At 36.0% G+C, this 12,429-nt stretch overlaps 1 protein-coding gene across 1 annotated transcript; it reads left to right on the top strand.

Moving 5' to 3' along the window:
• The first annotated feature begins 747 nt into the window (after positions 1–747).
• Positions 748–12,062, top strand: LOC149738917 (immunomodulatory peroxidase-like). Its single transcript, XM_089873691.1, has 20 exons — positions 748–894; positions 1,261–1,450; positions 2,783–2,886; positions 3,252–3,413; positions 3,848–3,991; positions 4,412–4,522; positions 4,911–5,072; positions 5,365–5,492; positions 5,748–5,861; positions 6,262–6,419; positions 6,703–6,842; positions 7,157–7,325; positions 7,753–7,922; positions 8,440–8,631; positions 8,987–9,214; positions 9,538–9,662; positions 9,982–10,108; positions 10,697–10,901; positions 11,421–11,590; positions 11,715–12,062. Exons 1-20 carry the CDS (start codon positions 825–827, stop codon positions 11,726–11,728), a joined length of 2,883 nt encoding a protein of 960 aa, XP_089729817.1. The 5' UTR covers positions 748–824; the 3' UTR covers positions 11,729–12,062.
• Positions 12,063–12,429: the final 367 nt, after the last annotated feature.

The raw sequence follows: 12,429 nt of genomic DNA on the forward strand, positions 1-12,429 counted from the left end.
AAACGTCGGAGATTAAATTTAGAGTGCTTTTCTGCAAATTTATTTGCGCACAGTATTTCCGATTTTTGGTGTGTTAAGCGAATATATTTAAAAAAATATTCATTTTTTATTATCAATCGGTTGTATTTAAAGAAATATGTCAGTATACCCATTATTGGAAGACGCAAAATGCGTGTATGGTGTTCTGACGTTTAGCGGAAAGTCCATACTTGTTATGGTTAATTACTCGAAACCACGCTAACAGCACGATCCGTCTATGTCGGGTTCACTTATTACATAAACACGTCATACGTCCCATATTTTCAAATGTCGTTTCGTTCGCACTGATTCGTCGTACCATGTATGTTACATTCTCGTGAACAATTAAATTCTAAAGTCCGCCCTGCCGCTTTCGACGACAGATAATTAAACGGCCAATTAGCCGAGATTTTCAATTCGTGACATTAGTATAAGAAGAACTGTTAAACGTCTCTTTTTCTTCGCAACAAAAACTTTCTTGTGAAGGCATTTTTGAGCTAAGTGACGTCATCACATAGCCAACAAATATAAAGGCGCCGTGGTTTCTGATTCATCAAACTAGATCGAATCTCGTTTAGCGCCTGGTTGTACCAGTATACCATAGACAGAGTAACAATACTGCGGTATTTGTAGTATGCAAAATTTAAATAATATAGGCATAGAATTCTGGAATATTAAGACTTAACATAAAATATTGCCTAAGTTGTTTTTTTGTACAAAAATAATAAAGTTGAAGCGTGACATTTTTAGACTTTACAGAAATAATCGCCATATTTTTCGCAGCATTTAATTTGCAAATTAGGAAAATGATTTTACATTCGTTGCAGTTAACTCCGTTTCTTTTGCTGCTTGCTGCAACTTCTCTTCATGCAGACAGTAAGTTTTTTAACACTATATAATATCAGTAAATATAAAGACGAGTGGGGAATACGGGACACTTTTAGCACATAAAATTCAAAAATCCGGACGTGTTTTAAATAATTAACAAATAGGACGACTAAATAGAATGAAAAAGTGTCTCATCTTATCTCACCCTATTATAATTATATTACCCCATGTGCTTCCTATTTACTTAGAATGCAAGATGTTATAGTTAATCAAAAGATAAATATAATTAGACAAAAAGAGAACTGTGTATAATGTGTATGCGGTTTGCACACATTATCTCATATTTCGTTTACTTCGTAATAACGCCCAAAACTTTTACCGTATGTTAAAGACACTAACAAAAACTGCTCACAGGTGTTTCTGTTTCAAGTCGATTTGATTTCAATTTCGATGATGCCAACGTCGCTGCAGTGTTGCCAGCTGCAGTGCTGCCAGCTGTCAGTATTGACGGTAGATCACTTGCCGCAAGACCAGCACCGACCTTGCAACCACCATTTGAACCATGTTCGCCAAAACCAATATGCCCCAACACACCACGGACCGGGTAAGTGAATAGTAAGCATAGCAGCAGTTTGTGGCATACGTGTGATTATGTAAAAAAATCGCGGAACCCAAAATTTAAGATGTGCAAAACAATACCCGTGTTATACCGACCGTCGTCCCCCTGCAACGCGAGGATAAACCCAGGACAGTGCAAGTGCTATAGTGAGAGATATTAAAGCATAAGATATTAAAGCGCAGCGCCATAAATAGAATTACCTGTTAAAAATACAAAAGTATGATCACCCACAAAGTTGCTTATGTGATACGCTGGCACGAGGTGTATGAAACTGAACGGCCGTGTTATATAGTCTGGCTTCCCCGCCACGCGAAGATAAAACAAATTATATACATTAATTATTACCTCATATTTTAGACGGGTAACCACAATGATCATTTTGTGGTTTATACTTTTTGAAATAAATGTTACTTGCTTGCTGGTCTTTCAGAGTAAATATCGAACGTTCGTGTAAAAATATTAAATCGAACTATTTTCATTTTTAGGTCAAAAATTTGCAAAGCCAAAAGCATAGTTTATTTTAAAAAATATTTTACGATTGGAAAATTTCCCAAATTAAAGAGAAATTTGCTCGGATTTCTCTTAATACAAAAGTTTCATAACAGCCTTTGTCTTTCTGAAATACCGGCTTATCACAAACGTGCTGACTCGTGGATAATAGCAATAAATATAGACGCATGTTTACGTTCAAATCTCCACAGCCCACGTAATTGGCTGGTTGCGTAACACATGACCTCGATTTTGAAGAGTTTCCCAGCAAATTATATTTTCTAATCAACCAATTAAACAATTATACGCAATCACTTCAAACTTTCCAAACATTCAACAACAAAAGGCCACAAACGTGATTCAGTTTCAATGTGTTTGTTTATCACTATATGAAACCTGAATATGGGTTTGTGTGTACTTGTTATCTTTATGCGGCAACTCCTACATAATGCTAAGGTATAGCATATACTTCACACATAATACTGTGGAGTAAGATGCTGGAATATCGTTACCGCACAATATCCAAAATTGGTATAATCGTGTTTTTTAAAATTTGTAACGCTTTAATGGAGTAAGCATGCAGTTATAGAATTCTGTATTTTTTTCTGTTTATTTTTCCAAATAGGACAACTAAAGAAAACGAAAATATGGTCATTCATACTCCAACTATCTATTGTTCATTCAATTACAACTATTTCATCGTATATACCAAGTCTATGTATAGTTATGTATGGCCTTTACTAAAAATTAGGGCCTAAGATAAATAAACGCATTTTATAATTCAAGTTTATAATATTTGACACGTTATAATATTCTATTAATTCTTAGATATGCTCCCGATGGAAGCTGTAACAATCTGGTAGATGGCGGTAGAGGGTCAGTAAACCGACCTTACCGAAGACTTATCTCACCCGCGTATTCTGATGGAAGAAGTAAGTATTTATTTTACACATTTTCCGAACCAACTTGAGAAAAACAAGTATAAAAAATCTGTAACTTCTTTTAAGTCGGCGTGTTTGAGGCTTTTATACCATTGTGGGTGTATATGTGTCCTTTTAACCGCACAAGACATATAACGGCAATTGACTCAACACCGACTCATGGGTTGCCCAAATTGTCGGTCATACATTTAAATAAGTCCCAAAAAATAATAACTTACAAAAATACAACGTTTGTAACTCGTAAACTGGCCCGAGGTTTATAAAACAGAGCACCGTGTTAAAAACTTTTACCGCTCCGCCAGGATAAACAAGTTACAATCTTTTATTCATCAGCTTTTTATATTTAAATTTAACAGATTCGCCAAGAAGAGCGACAAACGGCAACGAGCTTCCATCCCCACGACTTATCTCAACTTCAATGGCTGGTTCCATGGCCAGTTCGACAACGGCCAGCAGCATCATGCCGTTTTGGGGCCAGTATATTGTCCACGATATTGCTAACACCCCGTCAACAACACGTGAGTATAAACCGTGTTATAAGAAAATATAAAGACCGATAAAATATACAAGTTTCACCGTCGCAACCAATTTTAGAGTTGTATACAAAGTTTGAATTGTTATAAAAGAGCTTTAATTTTTATTCTACCACACTTTATATGCCATTGGTGTGACGTTTGGGTGTCTTAATCCACAATTAAGTACAGCTAACTAAAAATACCAGAACGCTATTTCAGTTTTAAATGCAAATTATAAATTATGGGGACCCTTCTGTTAAAAAATGTTAATTTTACAACCAACGTTTCGTCTGCCATTTAACCCAACGTTTTGTCTGCCATCCAGTAAGACAATTACAGAATGTACCATGTTTAAATCGTTTACATTCGTAACTACTAGGTAAAAATAAAGGCATCATAACACTATGTAAGTTTTTAACATATGCTATGATTTATAGGAACACCCGGTGTTAACTGCCGATGTGACCGCCCTGACAGAGATTGCATTAATATTCAAATCCCTCGAAACGATGTTCAGTTCACACAAGATAGAAGACAATGTCTGCCAGTTGTTCGATCCCAACCTATTCAAGATGCTCACTGTAAGAAACTTGTAACATTATTGTTGATACATATATACATATATATAATAAAGTGGGTAATATCGTTTTCACATAGAAACAATGTCCTTTTACGTTATAGTATAATTATTATTTACATATGTTGTTCGAACAGTTAAATAACTCCTCGTGTGTTTTAATACATATTTTTAAATTGTTGTTAATTAATATAGGTAGACTAATACTAATTCATGGTATCAATCAAACAACGTCATATATTTTGATCTTTAAAATATTGAGCAATATGAGCTTAAGTGTCCCGTCTCCCCCACTCTGCTATACTAAGCGGGCACGAGATGTATGAGAATGAACACCCATATTATACAACACTTATCGTTTCTTCGACACTTGGGTATAAACAAAATGTAATTTATTTACTAATGTATCTCCGTTTTTCTGTAGGCAACCCCGATATTCGGCAGCAAAAGAACGAAATTACTTCTTACCTGGATGCCGGTAACGTGTATGGAAACAGTCAAAGAGAATTCAACGACCTGATCAACCAAAACTCACGTATGTAGTCTACTTTTAAACATACATAATATAAAGCGCGTGATTTAACGACTTCGTCATTTTGATGTTGATTCTTTCGTTTTTTAAATAACATGATCTTAGCCATCGTTTTCGAAAAAATAAATAAAAAATATAAGTTATAATCTTTATTAAAGAATGTATATAGTATACTGTTGGGTAAGATATAGGACACCTTTGGCACATATAATATACAAATATCCTGACCGTGTTTTGAACAATTAACGACACTCTATGGGAGTTGTAAGGATATGGTTTTATAATTGTTTAAATAGTATAAGAGAAAATAGAGTGAAAAAGTGTCTCATCTTACCCCAACCTATACCACACATAAGACATCAATAGGGCTAACTGTACTACATTTTTACAGCGGCTGGCGAACTTAAAATTGGAGTGCTTGGCCCACACGGTTCTGCTCCTGCTAACGCGCCAACTTTACCATTAACTACACAAACCGGTCCCCAACTCGGTAACAAGATGGTGTGTCCTCGTGGTCTTCATAAACCACGAACTGCGCCTTGCTTTGCCGCAGGTAAGTGTTTAATGTTTCTGTGTGTTTGCTACATCTTTAATGTTGGTTCTGAACAGAGGCGTATATACAAAGGGATATTATTTAAAACATATATATATATATATATATATTTTTTTTGGAAGATAACAACTCCTCTCAAAGAATAGTAAAAAGTCTTATTATCGTAATTTAAAACCTATCTTGCGCGTTTTCTATAAATCTTACTCAAATTGTTTAAGCAAAAACTTGCGGACCCCCATTAACCTTACTATAATAGTATCATAAAACTTTAAATTACTTGTATTATATGCAGGCGATCAACGGGCAAACGAAAACAGTGCGTTGACCTCATTCCATACTTTATTTATGCGTCTTCATAACAAGGTAGTTAGAGATTTAAAAGCGATTAATCCAAGCTGGAGCAAACTCAAGCTTATTCAGGTATTTATGCAAATATTTACTTATCTAAGTATTATAGCGACTTAGTTTTAATTTACATGTAATATTTTTACACACATTTTTGTGATGCGATTTTAGTACGCTTTATAAACGTTTTTAAAGTTAAACAATTAAAAAAGCTTTTTGATTTTATAGTTTTTCTAGGCTTAACAATTCGAACTTTTTAGTTCTATAGACAGCTATCTGTCGTAGACGTCAATATTTGTAACTAAGAACTAATTTCTAATTTATTTTAAGACCGGACGTTCGATCGTAGCTGCAATGCACCAACGAATCACATACAAGCAATATCTACCGGCCATCCTGGGTTCGCAATACATGAACAGATTTGGCCTGACACTACTAGAGCAGGTACAGAACAATATCACTATTCGGCCGTATTAGAAACAGAAACTCAAAAATTATCATTGACAATGAGACTTAGTTCTATGGGATAAGCTGTTTTAGAGTCGCGATGATGCGGTTGTATAAATCTGTAAATATTCTTTGTTTACTACCTTATCGGACCAGAAAAAAAACATGTCTCATGGTCTCGTTTTTTTTTCTGTGAGGCTAACAACTTAACAACTCATTAGTGACCACTAGGTGGGAGCAAGTGCCGTTAAGTGCTGTCTTGCCCAATGACTCATACGCCCACAATAGTAGCAGCGACAAGCCTTGGACCCTAATATTATGTGTTACGTAAAATAAGACACCCTACAATAAATAATGCCAACACAAAGTAATATTCATTTTCCTTTTTTTAACACAGGGATACTCCAACGGATACGACGCGTCATACGATGCTGGTGTCATTAACTCGTTCGCTGCAGCTGCTTTCAGGTTTGGTCACAGCCAGATACCGGGTCGCTTGGTGAGAAGGAACCAACATTGGGCTGTACAGGGAACTCCTATTTTACTCAGAAACAGGTAATAGTAGGTTAGAGTAAAGTGGTGTATGTCTTTTTATTTTACTTTATTGTACCATATGTGGTGAACGAAGCAAATATATAGAAATGAATAATCGTATCCTCACAGCTCTCGTAAAAGAGCTTTATGGAGTTGCTTAAAAAGCGATTAGGAAATATGGGTAAACTAATTATACTATAGTATAATGTGATAACATATTACCGATCTTAACTTATAAAGTACTATATATAGCACTCATACAACAGTAAAAATATAACGTTTTACATTTATTTTTACCTTGCAGTTTCTTCAATTCCAATCCTCTCTTGACCACTAACTTCGGTGGAGCAAATTCAATTTTAAGAGGTCTCAGCAACGAACCTGCGCAAAAAATCGACCCAACTTTAGTAGATGATTTACAAGACTTTCTGTTCGCACCAAGAGGTCAGCACCTTTTTAAAATTCACAAAATTCTGGTATAGGCTCAACTTCAGAGTGTAGCCTATGCGTGCACCTACGCAATATTAATGCAATTGGATAGCATATCATAAGACAGTGGTAAATATATGACACTATATGTTTACTGCCAAATTATAACAACACGCATAAAATCAAAATTGCCTTTATTAATCCCGACAAGGTATATAGATTTCAGGTATTTTTCAATTTACTTTGATCTTATATTAGCAGCTTTACTACTGCACTACACATTGAACCAAATGTAAATCTATATTTAAAATTCTCCACAATTTACAAAGGTCGACGAGGACATGACTTATTGGCCATCAACATTGCCCGAGGTCGTGATCATGGCATCCCATCCTACAATGCTTACCGTGAATTATTCGGTTTGAAAAAGGCAAACAGTTTCAATGACTTTGTTGAAATACCCCCGGCTCGTCGAAGGTCACTACAACGTCTGTACAGGTATGCAAACAATTTGTATAAGTTCGTTGGAGTAAGCGTTTTTTTTATCGTTCTGTTTTTCGTTCTTTTATCCTTCTATTTTGTAGTAAACAAAGAGTAGTTCCGTAATTATATTAGCGTATATCGTTATGATTCCCTCTTAAATAAATTTTTTCTCACAATATTTCGAATATCCAGTATTGTATATCACTTTTATTTAGTAGGTCTTCGTATTTTCCATTATTACCATAAAACCTTTATACAAATGGGTAAAGGCAATTATATCTTCCTTTTTCATTCTGTTTCCTTTAAACCAAGTAACATATACGGTAACTTATAAAAAACGGCACGAGTTGCTGCATGAAACAGAACATCAACCTAATCGCTAACGTTGCTCCGCCAAACGAGTGTAAAACTCTGGTTTGTAATCTTCATACAAACTGCTTAGAAACGTGAACGACGTTGATCTTTACATCGGAGGTTTATCTGAACGACCAGTTGCGGGCGGAAGCGTTGGTCCTGTCTTCGCCTCAATCATCGCTTACCAATTCCGAGCCCTCAAGAAAGGAGACAGGTTCTGGCACGAAAACGGCGCAGAATGCACGGTTTTTACACCAGGTATAAAATAGTCTATGACAACTATTTACTTGTTGTCTAAATTAGACGAACATTAAAAAATATTAATAACCACCAAAGGTATACATGGGGCAACTCATGTATAGTAGGGTGGGGAAAGATGGGACACCTTTCCATTCTATTTTATTGTCCCATTTAGTAGTAAACAAAGAAAATTCAAAGAATTATAAAACCGTATCCTCACGACTACCATAGACCGTTGTTAATTGTTTAAAACACGATCAGGATATTTAAATATTGTGAGCTAAAGGTGTCCCATCTTCCCCCATCTTACTCTATAAGCGGACACTATGCGATGTTTGAGACAGAACACTAATTATAATTGGATATGACGACTGTCGTTTTCCGGCCACGCGAGTGAAAATATTATCTATAATTAAATTTTGTGGTTTGTTCTTTTTTGTGCACTTGAAAAAAGTGCATGAGTGAATAAAAAATCATTTTGTTTAACAAAAGCACTAAAAGCATCTAATAACATCTAAACCTTTTCCGTTTCCAGCCCAACTTGCCGCCATTCGCAGCTTTACACTTTCAAGGATAATGTGCGACAACCTTCAAGATCAACGATCGATCCAACCAAACCCTTTCCTTCAACCATCAGTAGGATCCAATGCTCGTGTTCCCTGCAGTCGTTTCCCTGCTTTGAATATGGCGGCATGGCGGGACAGTTCGCCTAATCCATTAGACACAAGTAAGCATTACCATAGTGTTGGACCGAGTGCATAAATCCGAGTTTTACTACAGTTACCAAAAACGTTACTGTTATCTAATGTGTATTACATTATACAACTTGGGTAATGGAATAATCATCCGGCCTAAGTTCTTCGACCCATAATGTACCTCGATGTGAGACTTCACGCACATACAATAGAAATACAAGTTCATATATGCAGCCAGTGCATGTTTTTGAAAAAATCAAAGTAGGCTATATAAATAAATAAATAAATAAATGTCAAATAATTTTTCAGTCACATATAGGTTTAGAAATTACTAAAGTTGCTGCATGGTATCAGAAGGTTTAAAAATATTTTTTTTTCCTTTTTCAGCCACATCCCCCGAATTCACTGCATGGTTTGTCGTGCCGTTCAAAAATGGCAACCAGCTTAGTACAACTGCTTTATTGAACGACTTACTGGTTCGTCGACCTGATGACGTTTGTAGCAAAGTACTTGGTACAGAAGAACGTACAGTACGTGGAAATAAACAGATAAGGTTCAAGTGCCCACCAGGTTCGATACGCGCGACAGACTTCCCGAAGATAGAATCACCAGATTGTAAGTTTGTTCAAATTATTTATTTTACTTTTTAAAAATAGAACCATAAAAGCGTGTTTTTATGTATAAAAAGGAATATTTCATGTATTTTAAGCAATGCAATTTATTGAATTACCAGCATGCATATTAGTACAGGCCAACAATATGTATAGGGACAAATTATTTCGTTATATACAAATCGGCGCAACAAACCGAAAACAAAACATACACTATGCTGAGTTTCCCTTAAAAAAATTACTGCCTTTGTTTGCAAACTACCAGTGTGATTTTCCATTACTATAAATCTATATCTATTACTTACTAAACAAACTATGCCCATCTAGTGATCTGGACTGCATGGGAGGACAACTCAACTCCACGAAGGCCACGCTTCGACGATAACGAATCACGTGATGAGAGTCACGTGTGCCTTGAACCGCTTGCAATCCAAGCTCAAACGTTAGCAGGAGTAAGTAGAATATTTTTTTCATATAAAGTATGGTGGGGTAATATAAGACACGTTTTCATTATCTTTGCTTGTCTAATTTGGTAGTAAACAAAGAACTTTTACAGGATTATAAACCCGTGGCCCCGTGACTCTAAAAATAAGTTAGTTACTAGAAGTGCGATCAGGAAATATGGGTTTTATAGGTGCCAACATTTTCAAACCTATTCCACAGTAATATATTGATTGTGTACGTATGGCCACTAACTTTATATGGTGATAAACGCAAATTAGATATTGTGCTAAGTGATAATGAGCTCTTGTTTTTTTTTTTGTTATATAGAGACCAGCTCGTGAGACCGGGGACGTTTTCAGAAAATTTAGTCCATTGGAAGGATTAGATTGCTTAGGATCGGACCAAACTACTCGTCGATGCAATGACTACAGAGTTCGCTATCTCTGCCGAACAGGTATCATGTCGTTGTTGATTGAATAAATAAATGCCTGCTTTATCCTTGTGTGGTGGGGCAACGATTTTCGTTGTGACACATGGTGTTTTGTTACATATGCCCGCTTCACGAGAGTTACTCCCACGACAATGACTTATTTAGTGCGTGAATATTTGAAGACTACAAATCACTATAATGATATTTTATCACTCATTTAGTGATTCAGCACACATTAGTACTCAACCAAAACCAAAAGAAATTTCATTTGCCACTATACACACGCTTACTCCAAACGTATATATAAAATAGGGTGGGGAAGATGAAACGCAATTTCATTCTATCGCCCATTTGGTAGTAAACAAAGAAAATTCAAAAAATATGAAACCGAATTCTCACGTCTCCCATATAGACCGTTGTTAATTGTTTAAAATACGATCAGAGTATTTCGGATATTATGTGCTAAAGTTGTCCCATCTTCCCCACCCTCCTATATAATAATATCACTCACTTAGTGATGCAACACATAATAAGTATAATCAAAATAAATTCATTACCAATATATCTAGCCTTACTTCAAGACTTTCATTTTATTGTTCGCTCCTTTTTCAGCTCTCCTGTCTAATCCAACTTCTGGTCCCTCAACCACGACCCAAGCAACCACCACAGCAACTACCACAACAAGCACTACAACGCGAAGCACCACCTTGTCACCTGCAGGTCGCTGGACAGCTTGGATAAGTTTGGACGTTCCGCAGTTCGGAAGTGGTGACAACGAATATTTATTCAGGGTTGCAAACGCAATTGGATTTTGCAGGTATGTAAGCATTTAATGGATTAAAATTTAAAAAATAGTATATATATAGCACTGTGGGGGAAGATGGGACACCTTTAGCAAATAATGTCTAAATATCCTGATTGTGTTTTAAATAAAACCAACGGTCCATGGTAGGCTAATCGTGGTGATACGGTTTTATAACTTTTCTAATATTCGTCACTGCCATAAATGGGGCAAGAAAACAGAATAAAAAGGCGTCCCATCTTCCCCCGCCCTACTGTATAATAGGTTGAGGTGAGATGGTTTTCATTCGGTTTTCTCGTTCAACTTGGTTGTAAACCGAAAATGTTAGGAATATATATATCCGTTTCCTCTTTAAAAGAGCGTTGCCAGTTGTTAGAAACACGTTTAGGAAATATAGCCTACCAGGCTCTAACGGTATCCATCTTACGCCACAGTACCATATATAGCCCAACAACTTACAAACGCGCAACAACTAACAAGGATACCGTTACGCAAAGTGTTAACATTTTAACTAATATTGACATCTTTTCACAGAAACCCAACCGGCATTAGAGCACGTACTGTTGGCACTCACATCAGCTCGCGTTTAAGTGGAGATGTTATTTATTCATTGAATGCAAGAGTCGGATTGATTTGCCGCAACTACCAACAAACTAGTGGTAGATGTCAAAACTACGAAGTCAGCTATTTTTGCCAATTTTCGGGTAAGTTATAAAGAACGACAACTGCGTTTATAATTTTAACTATGTCTTTCATATATTTATCGTTTTACAAAGCAGATTAATACTGTTGGTATTCAAAAATAATCTTTTCTTTATTTTTTTTCAGACATCAATGGCTAGATTCCTCCAATCTTGGTTTCAAGGGACACATGTTTTGCATATAATCTTTTTCTGTGCATATACCTATATAGGGTGGGGGAGGATGGGACACATTTTCATTCTACTTTATATCGCATTTATTGGTAATAAACAAGAATATTCAAAAAAATATAAAATCGCATCCTCACATTTCCTATAGACCGTTAACACGATCAGGATATTTAAATTTTATGTGCTAAAGGTGTCCCATCCCCCCCACCCTAACATACATATATGAACTCGTTATATATATAATTAGGCAGCCTGTTCGCATCAGTACCGTTCTGTAATGAAAATATACTCAAAGTTTTAACAATTCCTGCTTCTTTGTTGTCATTTAATTGCTGGTTTCGAAGTAAGAAGGTCTATATGTGAGAAGGGGTCTATATGTGGGTGAGGCCCTAACGCCCTATGTAGTGAGGCACGCGACGGAACCTGTGATTAAGGCCAGAGTTAGCTCATAATCACAACAGTATCATGGAAAATTATAAGAACCCAACGTGACAAGCTTCTGCTTATTTAAAGACTATAGTTGTAACGTTTAAGCATGTTTTTGCACGGATCATTGTCTACTAAAGATATATCTATCTCTATAGGCATAGCCTACCAATAAGGATACAATTAACCAACAGATGCGGTACAGTTTCTTTATTGTAAGAAGAGGGTCTTATTTTGTTTTACTG

This window comes from Ciona robusta, chromosome 3, assembly GCF_009617815.1.
Source record: "Ciona robusta chromosome 3, ASM961781v2".
Lineage (NCBI taxonomy): Eukaryota > Metazoa > Chordata > Ascidiacea > Phlebobranchia > Cionidae > Ciona > Ciona robusta.

Coding starts and splice junctions, on each gene's coding strand:
- LOC149738917 (XM_089873691.1), top strand. CDS start 825: ATGATTTTACATTCGTTGCAGTTAACTCCGTTTCTTTTGCTGCTTGCT. Junction 4,523..4,910: donor CCTGATCAACCAAAACTCAC/GTATGTAGTCTA, acceptor ACATTTTTACAG/CGGCTGGCGAACTTAAAATT. Junction 5,073..5,364: donor TGCGCCTTGCTTTGCCGCAG/GTAAGTGTTTAA, acceptor TATTATATGCAG/GCGATCAACGGGCAAACGAA.